The 13,077-nt window shown below is 40.1% G+C and overlaps 1 protein-coding gene across 1 annotated transcript in view; it reads left to right on the plus strand.

Moving 5' to 3' along the window:
• The window catches only part of LOC309435867 (ATP-dependent translocase ABCB1-like), a gene marked incomplete at its 5' end in the record, with an annotated part of 49,170 nt that extends 37,516 nt beyond the window's left edge, over window positions 1-11,654 (plus strand). The window contains 7 exons of the mRNA XM_082044608.1: window positions 2,176-2,276; window positions 3,461-3,601; window positions 4,921-5,077; window positions 6,219-6,416; window positions 7,812-8,018; window positions 9,908-10,054; window positions 11,230-11,654. Of these exons, the coding sequence (XP_081900734.1) occupies window positions 2,176-2,276; window positions 3,461-3,601; window positions 4,921-5,077; window positions 6,219-6,416; window positions 7,812-8,018; window positions 9,908-10,054; window positions 11,230-11,436 (1,158 nt within the window). The 3' untranslated portion in view covers window positions 11,437-11,654. The remainder of the gene's footprint in view (window positions 1-2,175; window positions 2,277-3,460; window positions 3,602-4,920; window positions 5,078-6,218; window positions 6,417-7,811; window positions 8,019-9,907; window positions 10,055-11,229) is intronic.
• Window positions 11,655-13,077: the final 1,423 nt, after the last annotated feature.

The raw sequence follows: 13,077 nt of genomic DNA on the forward strand, positions 1-13,077 counted from the left end.
ACATGTCTGTAAAACTATTCTTATCTGTAATACAGACATAAAGAAAACGTGGTGCTTGTAGAGGAGCCAGGTAATATTTATGAGCAGTTACATTAGTTACATTAGTTTTTCCACTTTATTTAATTATTTCAATATCCTATCCCTCATGCTACTTAGTCTGTTGTGTTTCTTATTTGTAGGTTAAGTATTTATTGTAATTATTATGTAGAAGTAATGATGTAGAAAGAAGGTTCTGCTAAATGCATGGGTATAATTAAGCTTTTGGAAGTTAGTTCTCATGTATTTGGAGCTGCCAGGCTTTTCCTTTTTCTTACTGAGTTGAAGGCTGAGAGTCATGTTTGCTTCCAAGCTATTTTCTACATTTACAGTAAAAGCTGATAATTCACAAGGCTAGAGGTGTTTTGTTACACATTAAAATAAGAAGTTAAAAGAGATTTATTTTTAAAATACTATATTTGTTGAAAAAAAAAGAAAGACATCTGTTTTTCTTTACATGATAGGGTAATCAAGAAAAAATTCAAGATACCATAACTAATTATTCATAAAGCTTTGCCAAAAAAAGTAACCTTGTTGAGTACATTCTTATGCATTGAAATATTTTAAAGCTATCTCGTAGCCAGGTTATTTACAGATGATTATAATTATCTCATGACAGCTTCCTTGGAGACTATTTGTAAGAACAGTTACATAATTGTTAGATGATGACCTGAATATCTGGTTTTGGCAGACTGTATTAGTCAAAACAATTTTTTGTAGATTCCCAGTTTCTGGCAAAACTTAAAACATGTATTTCCATAGCGATTCAGCAAAGTGTTTCACATTCAACAGATCAAGCAAACCTGAAGGAAAACAAGTTCCAAGCATCTATTTTTTAGCTCTAGGTAAAAATCTACTCTTCTCTTTAAAAGAAGGGTTCTTCCTGGAAAACTGCCTGTGGAGAAACACCATCTTCACACACCAGAGATAAGCTACTCTCATTGAAAGGTAGTGCAGAAACAATATAGCTAAAAGAGAGTAAATGTATTCCGTGCCTTCCTTATGAGCAGCAGGATTCATCACACACTTACCTAATGGAGCTCGTCAGCTCCTGGTACAACCCACGAGCACACGATTTGGAACAGCACCGACACTGCGGGGGCTTTTGTGGAAGTGGTGGGATTCCACAGTGTGCGAATCTTAAATGGGTGACGACATGTGAGAAATTGAGCTTGAGGCCCAGGTCCTGGGTCACTTTCTAGACAATGGATAATTTTGCATTTTCTTTTCCCCTAAAATGTGTACATTGGAACTGAGTCATAAGCTGATATGACTGCAGTGCTTTATGAATATACTTTACAAAATTACTTTCCAAGATTTTTTGCATTTTGAGTTTTGATTTGCTGGATTCCTGACCAAGGCTAAATCAGCTGCCGTTATTAAAAGATTTGCTGATTATATTAATTAACTACAAGTAAATTGCCTTAATATTTGGGAAGCACTGAGAAAATTAAGGTATGATCTGCCACTAGTTTTCAGTCAAGACTGAGTACCTAACATCATTAATCATTTTGGAAAACTTCTCTAATTTTTCTTCTGTGGCAAACCAAGAAGATTTTAAAAGATACAAAATTAACAGGAATTAGATGCCAAGCTGCCATATGGGCCAGGAAAATCTGTTTCTACATTTTTAGGATTGGCCAGTGGTTCTGAGTTTCTCCTTTACGAGTTTCGAAAGACTCCTAATTTTCAAAAAAGGCTGAGAATGCAACCTTGGGAAAAGTCATTTATTTATGGGAGAGCTCAGAATCACTAGTTATTTTTGAAAATGTGGACATATAGTTTACTTCGCAGTCCCAAACGCATTTGCAGGTGATGAAGCTTGTTCAGTTTTTCCTGTCTGGGCACCCACAGCCATGACAGCTGCATGGCATCATCCTTGGGACAGGTTGCACAAGTTCACTGGAAAATAAAATCCCATTGCTGGCCTCTGCTAAAATGAATGCTGTCTCACCTTCACTGCTATAATGCATGTTAATTGGATATATTTAGCAGCAGCATATCTACAAATGTTGCAACCATGCTTTCAACAGTATTGTAGGCATACTTTTATTGCAGTTATTCTATTTATCAGATTATGTTTAAAAATTTTCATATAAACCTGTTTCTCTGATGATGGATATCTGCTCTCCAATACAGATTGCTTCAGAAGCCATAGAAAATATTCGAACTGTTGTTACATTGACTCAGGAAAGAAAATTTGAGCTTATGTATGAACAAGGTTTGCAAGCATCATATAGGTAAAAAAATCCTTCTTTAAAATAGTTACTGAAATATTCCTTTTCAAAATGAACATAAATTAACACCAATAAACTGAACCATAATTTATCTCTGTCAGTGCATCATAAAATTTTTCATTCCAAACTCAGCTTTGAGATAAAAAACATGGGTTATCTTTCCCTTCAAGCTAATATTCTTGACATTTTGGCTAATGTTCTAAAGGTAACATTCTAAATTACTTTTTTCCCCAATGTCTCCATAATGTTTTTGACTGCTGTAATTCTGGAAATTGAATTTTTAATTAATTCTTACAATCACAAGCCCTATCTTCTAAGGGAGTCTATTGTTTAACAAACTGGAAGTCAGTCTTTATCTGTATGATTCCTATAAATTCCTATAAGATTTCTATAAAAATCAGTGGGATTTTCCCAAAGATGGAACCAGAAGGGTAGACTTGCATAGTAGCTTCTGTATTCATTTACTCTGCTATTTTGTCAAAGTACTATTGCAGATCACATGAAACTTCACAAATTGTCATTTGCTTTGGTTCAATGTAAGGGTTTGTTTAGCCTGGAGAAAAGGAGACTGAGGGGAGACTTTCTCACTGTCTACAACCACCTGAAAGGAGGTTGTAGCATGGAGAGTGTTGATCTCTTCTCTAAAGTAGCAAGTAATAGGACAAGAGGAAATGCCCCCAAGTTGTGCCAGAGGAGGTTTAGATTGGATATTAGGAAATAATTTTTCATGGAAAGGGTTGTCAGGCATTGGAACAGGCTGCCCAGGGAAGTGGTGGCGTCACCGTCCCTGGAGGTGTTTAAAAGGCATTTAGACAAGGTTCTTAGGGGCATGGTTTAGTGCTCGAGTTAGATTATGGTTGGACTCGATGATCCTGAGGGTCTCTTCCAAGTGAAATGATTCTATGATTCTGTGATTCTATAAGATAAAGCACAAAGATTTGTTCTATTGTACTCATTTCTGCTTTGTAGAAATTCTAAAGTTTTTCCTCATGTGTCAGTTGAAACTTTGAATTGCAACAGTAGGAATGGTTATGTCTTAGGTTAAGATCTTACAAAGAGCTGGAGATTATTTTACTTTTTAATAATAAAGAGTTGTGGATTCCTTTTAATTATAGGATACTCTTCACATTCTTGATTGCTACTAGTGGATGTACAATATGATCATTATTATGTTTTTTCTGTTACAGAAATTCTGTAAAGAAGGCACATATCTTTGGATTTACTTTTGCCTTTACACAAGCTATTATGTACTTTACTTATGCTGGGTGTTTTAGGTTTGGTGCCTATCTAGTAAGAAACGGACATATGCAGTTTAAAGATGTGCTTTTGTAAGTATCTTTTTGTTAGGTTCTTTTTTGTCTATTTGGTGCTCTGTGATTTTTCTATAGGTGTCAAGAAATTATGGAGTATGAACTGAAAAATTCAATAAATACTTCTGTCTTCCATTCTTCACCCTTACATTCCCCTTTCTTCCTTACACTATTACAAATCCAAAATAAGTGATGATTTTAGACCGTGTTTAGCTACCTACATACATTTTTCCTTGTAATCAGGTGGCCTGATTACAGACAACATGAAAACAGGCAGAGCAAAGCCATTTCTTGTTTTCATGGACAACAAGGTTTCTTTAACAACAGAATCACATGGCTGAGCTGTAGGGAGCACAGGCGGACAAGATTAAAAGGTAAGTGGAGCAAGTACCAAGTGAAACTGAGGTGAGGAAATTACGAGCCCTGGGGAAAAAGAGGTGGGGAGCAGGAGAAGGGTTCAGCAGACATCCAATCTGGGAAATGCCCAGCTAGAGCTGAGAAAGCTTCTCTGAGTGTTTTCAGTGAGTTGTTTCCACTGACTGGCACTTTTCCAGCCTTCTCTTTCTGTCCTCCCTATCTCCAGCATCTAACGAAGTTGTCTGCTTTTCTCCCTGCAGCTGAAATCCCTGTCCGTGTTTGTCAATAGCCACCTTGTCTCCCGTGCACATCCCACACTTGGTTTCAGCACTTGCCATGCTCTTGCCTGGCAAAAAAAAATGCTGCTGAAGCTAAAGCTGCTTCTTACCCTGAATACACCAACCCCTTCTCAAATACCAGCATTACCCTCCCTTTCCCTACGCTTGCAAGTGAATCCCTCCTCCCCATGTGTCTCCTGCTGCCCATTGCTCATCTCAGATTTCATGCCTCTTTCTCATCTCCCATTTGTCTTTTATCTTTTCCTCCTGAACTCAAGGATTTGACTGTGGCTGGAAGACTGAGTCATTCAAAGAAAATGTGTAATGACAAATTTCTCTGTAATTCTCAGACTGCTCCACAACACATTCAATTTTATAGATGAAGAAACTGAGCTGCAAGAAACTATACATCCTACCACATCTCATGAATTAAGAACAGATAGATAAATCAACACATCCATTTGAGATAAATCCAGATAAGTGTGCAAGGAAGGGAAGCCTAGAGTGCTACCCTCCTCCTTACAAACAAATTATGGATTTTCTCAGTAAGGAAAAAAGTCACAGAGGTTGCAGTAGACAGCTCTTATCCTACTTCAGCCTTATTAATGAATATTTATCTGACGCCCCTAATCTTCACATAAAAGCTTTTCTTGCCTTTGCCACATTGATGTCAATATATTTTTCTCCTTGTTATCTTTACAGAGTTTTTTCAGCTATTGTATTTGGTGCAATGGCATTAGGACAAAGCACTTCTTTCACTCCAGACTACGCCAAAGCCAAGATGTCAGCTGCCCACTTGTTCATGCTGTTTGAAAGAGAACCCTCCATAGATAGCTACAGCGAGGAGGGAGAGAAGCCTGTAAGTAAGCACGGTGTTATGCACAGCATAGCATACTCAGTGAACTCATTCACATCTGACTCATACAAACAAACTGGGGTTATGGGGTTAAGCTTTGCTTTGTGGCTTCTCCTGCCAAAACATCCCGCCTCTTGGTGAAGCATCTTTAAGAGCCAGTGGAAATAGGGTTGATGCAGGAGAGATCATTTTTCAAGACTTTTTTGCATGAAGCCACCTGAGCATGCATCTTGAATGTATAACTAAGCCTCTAATATTTAACCAGAAATTTTTGAGGGATAACCTACTTGCAAGTCGTCCGTAATAGATTGTCATATGCTTTAGTAACCAACAATGTATGTGAACATATGGGTGCATGTGGCTGGTCATATAAAAAAGAAGACAGAACATTCCAGACACTATCGCATATATATTATAAACCCTGTGTTTATTATGTATATATATGTCTATAATGCATATATACACAGAAATAATAAAGAAAAATAACTATGAAGTCTTATGAAGTATCATACATTTGAGCTGTTATGTTGATTGGTCATTTGCATATGTCTGTATTTACATTTTATATATGCTCATTCGTATGAACCATGTTTCTTATTGTGTAGGTATATATCCATATTACATATATGATCCTATATCTTGTAGTAAATTAATTAGAAAATATCTTTAAGTAGAAGGATTGATTTGGTGTACAGAACAAGATTAGTAGATCATTTTCAGTATCTCTACAGACAATAATGGAAAAAAAATCAGCAAAGGACATGCCAACAATCTGAACAAGGTCCTTGCAAAGCAGACAGAAGTCAGCCGCCCAGAGTTATTGTTACTTTTCAAATGTAATCTTGTTTAATAGATGCTGTAAGAGAAGCTGTCAAAAATTGTGTTTATGGAACAGAATTTTAGTTAAAATATACCTGCAGAATAGGTATAGGATAGGTATATTTAGGAGAGAAGTAGGTATATTTAGGAGATAATTTGTTTTTTCATAATAGCTTCCCGCTACATATTAATTCCTGAGGACAAAAAAAAAAGTCTGATCCTTTGGAAAAACTCCCACTAATCTCTTCTATGAATATTCTTCATAGTCTTTTATGATCTGTTACATTTGCATAAAAAATTGATCTAACTCTACTGTTTCAATCAGAAAATATTTGGTGGAAATGTAACATTCAATGACGTGGCATTTAACTACCCAACCCGACCAGAGGCCAAAGTGCTCCGAGGTTTGAACATCAATGTAGAAAAAGGAGAAACTCTGGCTCTCGTTGGTAGCAGTGGCTGTGGAAAGAGCACGGTTGTTCAGCTGCTTGAGAGATTTTATGATCCACTCAGTGGAGAAATGGTGAGTGTTCCACAGTAAAGTGGAAGTTGCATGTTCATGATACATCTTACTCTGTTTTATTAATATAGTTTTTTTGTTTGAGGGGGGTCTTTTTTTCCCTCTTAAATAATCTCATTAAGTGTTTGCTAGTGTAACAACTCACTTTTGTCAATGTTTCTAATATGTTTTGTAATATTTTTGAAAATCAAGGATTTTCAATATTCTCTGTGCAAGCATGGGTAGAACAGAAGTAACACTTCTAAATTTCCCATGCCATTTCAATTGACTAGAACAAGATGGAGAGAAGGTGCTACACTGGCCTGACCAGAGCCTACTGATGTCACTGGGGTTTAGTTTAATTACAGTAAGGATGAATTGTTGAAAGTTTAACAGCAGCACTGCTTAGGGCAGCCACTGAACTTCATTGCATCATCACCTAGCAGATAAAAACCAAGTAAAGGGAAGATGAAAAAAACCTGAATGGCTCCTCCTGGATCTTGAAGCATCCGGAGGCTGCAGAGAGATGCCTGTGCATTCCTAGGACAGTTTAGTACTTAGCAAATAAAGAGATCTCATATTTAATCTGTGGTGATGATTTAGTCCACAGCTCATTAGCTCTGCTTTAGGTAGAAGACATGAGGATAAAGCAGAAATATAGACTGATGTTTTATTTTAGACAAAATTAGTCATGTGCAGAATGGCAACAGTTAAACAACTTATAATTGTGAATGCTGAAGTCCAGATAAGGTACAGTGGGAGAAGAGAAGGAGTTCAAGTACAGAGTTTTACATCTGTCTCATCTGACATGAGCAAGTGGTGGTAGAGGAATTTTTCTCACTGATGTACAAGGATAATATTCAGTTATGGGTTTGGGATTACTGTCCATTACTGTCCCCCATTACTCTCATTTGAGACATGAGGACATCTGATTCCTAGACCAGCATAATGGAGATGGGATAAAGCTGCTAATAAAGGAAGTGGCTGTGGAAACACTTTGGGGTATAGATCTTCTTCTGCTTTCTGAAATAGATCTTTCTGTCGGAAGCAAAGTACCGAATGTCTCCAGTACTGACAGGAAGATGATGGAGCAAGTAGATCTGTATTGGCTATTTTAGTTAGGTTGCTAAACAAGCGGAGTGAAATACAGTGACTTGATACAGGTGGAGTTTTTCAAGGTTCATATAGAGGTCTGATGTTATTGTATTTATTGCAAGTGTAAATAGACTTTAACACTTATCTCCCCATCTCTGCTGCAATGCACAGGTGTCTAAGCTAACAGACTCAGGGTATAAAATGGTGTGAGTGACCAATCTGCTAAAGACAGCTATACAAATAAAAAAACTCAAACAAAAAAAAAATTTAAAAGTGCCATCTATAAAGTACTATGATTAAAATGTATTATTTCTGACTTTTAAGCTGCTGGATGGTCAAAATGCAAAGACACTAAATGTTCAGTGGCTGAGAGCTCAGATTGGCATCGTCTCACAAGAACCAATGCTGTTTGACTGCACTATTGCTGAAAACATCGCATATGGGGATAACAGTCGGGAGGTGCCGCATGAGGAAATTGTTCATGCAGCACAAGAAGCCAACATCCATTCCTTCATTGAATCACTACCAAAGGTAATTAGGCTCTCATTTCCAACTTGCAACTGGAAAAAAAAAATACAGTGTCTTTCCATGCTTTCCTAAATAAATACATGTTAAAAGCATTTTTTTTTCCTCTGACTTACTGAATTAGACAATGAAAATTGGGGATTTTCCCCCTCAGAAGAGCTGAAGGACAAGCAGAGAGCTAGGAAGTGATAGTGGCTGCAGGCATTTGCTCAGTCCTATTGCTGCAGGTGCCTGAATGGGAAGGGTCTTCATCCCTGAAAGAGAAGTCTCTGTTAATAAAATAACCTGGGTCATATTGATACTCAGGCAAGCCATTCTAGATGGAAGAGCAACAGACAGCCAGAGCATGGAAAAAGAAGACGATGGGTACTTCCCTTCAGTTAAGTGAAAGCAGTAGGAAAATGCCAAGGCAGCCTGATAGGTGCTGGTGTCACTCTCCTTTTGTGAACAACATCTCATTAGCCAGGTGTGTAAAGCCACACACCGAGCTGGCTTGCAGAAACCCATCACCTTGTTCCCACTTCTCTCCCTTCCCCTGTTTATACCCGTTGTTACACCCCAGTTGTTTTTGATGTGACAAACTGAGTTCTCCGGTACAGTGGGCCTTTCTGCTGTAAAATAAACAGCATCCTGGAGAGAAAAGCAGTTTCAGGTTTTCTACATTGGTTGTAAATAATTATGCTGGGGGGAAAAAAAACTCCCAGGAGTTGTTCTGCTCATGTCTGGCTGAGCAGCTGCTGGCAGGTGAGTGCAAGCAAAGGCTCTTCCTACCTGCTGCCTGAACCGATCAGCTGAAGCCAACACCTCTTGTCAGCTTGCTCATGTAGGAAATATGGGCTAGGGTAAATATTTCTCCCTCAGTAAATTCCCACAAACTTAGGAGGTTGGTGTTTTTTCCCTGCAAAGCCTCATCCCTTAGATGAAGAGATGTACATTGTGCACACAGTCGGTAATCAAGAAGTCTGACAAATGAGGGAGTGCAGAGTGGGAACCAAATCACAGAATCACAGAATGTTAGGGATTGGAAGGGACATCGAAAGATCATCTAGTCCAATCCCCCTGCAGGAGCAGGAACACCTAGACGAGGTTACACAGGAATGTGTGGAGGTGGGTTTGAATGTCTCCAGAGAAGGAGACTCCACAACCTCCCTGGGCAGCCTGTTCCAGTGCTCTGTGAAGAAGTTTCTTCTCATATTTAAGTGGAACCTCCTGTGTTCCAGTTTGTACTCATTGCCCCTTATCCTGTCATTGGTTGTCACCGAGAAGAGCCTGGCTCCATCCTCGTGACACTCACCCTTTAGATATTTATAAACATTAATGAGGTTACCCCTCAGTCTCCTCCAAGCTAGAGAGCCCCAGCTCCCTCAGCCTTTCCTCATACGGGAGCTGCTCCACTCCCTTAATGTCTCAAGTTAATTTGTGTCAGGTTTAAAATAAGGTGCAAGACAGATGCAATTTTGGATTTGACTGGCTTTTCATTCATTCTAAATCACTCACAGTGTTTCTCAGGCTGAAATTTCTTCTTACAGAGAATGGGATGGTGGAAGAACTGCGGCAGTGGCTGCCTGGGCTGCTTGTCACTCAATGGAGTCTTGGGTTTGCTCCCAGCCTCTCTCACACCCTGTGCTTAGCTTCTCTGCACCTTGGTCTACCACCCAAAACCAATGACACTGCTCCTGCTCAGCATCACAGGGTTTTCTCCGCAGTTAAATACACTCAGAAACATGTTTCTCATCTTGGCTGCTGTATGTAGGCTCCTCACCCACACCTGTCCTGGCACCTGAGAAACGGGCTGCCTCAGACTCGGCCCTCGGTGGAAATGCAGTTGCAGTGTCACACTCCACAGGATTAGGTCCAAATCCAAGTTGACACCTGTGCTTCCTTTCTGTATCTAGAAATACAGCACACGTGTGGGAGACAAAGGAACCCAGCTCTCTGGTGGTCAGAAGCAACGTATCGCTATTGCCCGAGCTCTGGTACGGCAGCCCCGAATCCTGCTGTTAGATGAAGCTACCTCTGCGCTGGATACAGAAAGTGAAAAGGTACCTTGGCTTTGCAGAAGGGAATGGGGATTTGTGAGTTGGCTGGTCATGACGTAGCTGTGATATATACAGACTAAAACACTGAATTGGAAATAGAGGACTATTATGAAAACAAGTATTTGTATTTATTCCTTACTTGTATAACAAGCCCAGATGTTTCTTAAGGAAGAACAGAGGGTTTCTGGGTAGCTGTAGGAGTCTCGCAACTCAGAGGCTGTGTCCCTACGGTTGGAATCTTTAGGATGCCAAGTAAGGATGGGCCTGCCAGCAGCCCAGACTTGTTGAGAAGCAGCAGAAACTCCCTATGTGCAGCTTGTAGCAGTGTAGCAGGTTGTTATCTGCATTTTGAAACAGCCCAATAGCACAAAGCAGAACAGAAGCATGGGACCATGATAAAAGGAAGACTGCAGGGAAGAATGGAGACATTATCAACCTAGAAGAAAAATATGTAAGCATATTCTTTATATAAAAACATGCCTTACAAACAGGAGGCTCTTCTTTTGTAAAAACCAAGCCCCCCTTCTCAAAAGCAATTCAGTATTACCAATCTTTAAAACATTTTTGTTGCAACATTTGGCATCTTTGTGGCTGCAGAACCTAGAACATCAGGTAACATTAAAGAATTCATAACCTTTAGAGAATGAAAAAATAAAAAGGGGGGGGCAAACTAGTACAGCATACTGAGTACTTAGAAACTGGAATACAAAATTATCCAGCATTATATTTTATTATATCATGATTTTATAATGGAACTATTTGGGGGATTAAGTTGTAATTATTCAATGAGTGGGCCTGAAATTTGGAGCAGTTTCCCATGTTGCTGAGAGTGAGAAAGTGCCTGGCTTGTTAATCAGACCAATTTGTTCAGGCCAGTTTCTAAAACTAAGCAAGATCTGCCTGCAGCACTAGGGAATGACCAGGCTGTGACCCTGGAGAAGTCTGCTGAGGTGACTTCTGGGGCCAGCACAAGCATGAACACATGAGGTCTTTCCCCTGTCCCACCCCAGATGTACCAACAGGGATCTGAAACAGCCATTGGGAGTAGAAGGTTTTCAACTCTGAGGCCACAGAAACATCACTTCTGTCGTTGCTCTGTAACAAATGACAGACTAAGGGCACCACAGGTAGAAACAGCTGCTGTATTTAATTTTCCTTTTGGTTTGTTTCTTGTGCAGATTGTCCAGGAAGCGCTGGATAAAGCCAGAGAAGGTCGCACCTGCATCGTGATAGCTCACCGCCTCTCCACCGTCCAAAATGCTGACAAGATTGCCGTGATCCAAAACGGCAAGGTTGTAGAGCAAGGGACCCATCAGCAGCTCCTGGCTGAAAAAGGCATCTACTATTCTCTGGTCAATATTCAAACTGGGTCATGGAATGTGTGACAGGGGACAGTACCCTTTGCTGAAGTGCAGCTGTACAGCTGGTTCAGGCCTTTGTATAAGACTGTTGAGGATGTTCCACTACTGGTTTTGTAGTAAAACTCTGTAAATAGTTTCCTTATACCCCTTAACTATTAAATAACTGCGGTACATTTGCTTTAAGAACCCAACCCTCTTCTTCCACCGGCACAAAAATTCATAGTTGTTCAAGTTAAAGATGACACAGCAGTCATGACAAGGCCCTGCTGACTTGCCACACTGCAAAAACGAAGGACTCTGGGTGTGAAGGGCCCCTCCTGTCCTGCGGGCACTGCGAGGATCAGCGTTGGGCACAAAAGCAGTCTCTGGAAAGGAACAGAGTAGCTGTTGCTTCTGCACAAACATGCCAGCACTCCAAGGCAGAAGGAAGGCAGTGATGTGCTCCTCTGCAAAGCCAGGCCCGAAGCGCCATTCCAGGTACGACTGTTTCTAAATAAATGCCTGTGCAACCCAAAGCGGGGCAAAGGAAGCCTGTTGGGATTGGCAACTGGCTCAGTCCCACTGATGCAGAAGCCCAGCTCCTGTTCTCGCCTTGCCACTGCACTGATGTGTGCAGCCAATTTCCACGACCCCCCACTTAAGTCTCAGCGTCTTCAAAGCAAGTGGTGCCCGGCCTGTGACATCAGGACTGCTCAGCTTAACCAGCCAGATCTGAAAACGGAGCTCCTACCGCACAGTGCTCCTTCTGCACTGGCTACACATGCATCACTTATACGGGCTCCCAAATCCACATAGGGAAAAAAAAAATCCGCTTAACACATTATGCATTAGTTCCGTATGGTCTATAGAGCATAAACTTAGCCAAGCAACTTTGAATCAGAAATGCTTTATTCCTTTGTTAACAAATTAACACCATGCTCATGAATTTGTGCATCCACAGCACAGAACAAGTAGCTCTAACAACTCACAGATTTTAATTTTATTCTTCCTGGATACATTTCTGTCTGTCCTCCATTCCCCTAGACAAGGCACAGACTGTCCCAGCTGAACAGGAAATTCTGCTTATGCTCGTGACAGGATGACATTTTCTCAATGATAAGACTCTTTCAGCAAGTGTTCCTCCTTATTTCCGCCAGGATTTCTATGCTCCCAAAAACCCTCAGAGAGGCTGGGGTAGGTGTGTGGAAAAAAATGCAAATAAATGCAAAGTTACACCCTTCATCAGACTTCAGGCTGTTTTAAATCAGCACTCAAATCAAACTGTCATCATTTTTGCAAACAGGTTTACTAACCCAACTGAGGGGTGAAATGTTGTAAAATCTGAGACAGAACTTATTAAAAAATAATTAAAAATCACCATGCATAGCTTGATCCAAAATCCTAATCTATCTCACAGAAACCACAGCATCATAAAGACACGTGCTCCACTAACCAAGAGATTTCAGAAAGTCATTCACCTCCAAGAAAGAGACCAGGCTATTACGAGCACTCCAGAACATGAATTGATTCTTTCTCTGTATGAACTTTGAAAGACATAAAATCAACCATTAAACAATTAATGGTTGTCAGATATAATTGAGACAGGATGTAGAACTAGACCAATAAAGGCAGAGAAGACAAAGGCCAAAACAACTAGACTAGTTTCTGAGAGCAACAAGACTGTGT

This window comes from Streptopelia decaocto (genome assembly GCF_964273445.1).
Source record: "Streptopelia decaocto genome assembly, chromosome: 2".
Classification (NCBI taxonomy): domain Eukaryota; kingdom Metazoa; phylum Chordata; class Aves; order Columbiformes; family Columbidae; genus Streptopelia; species Streptopelia decaocto.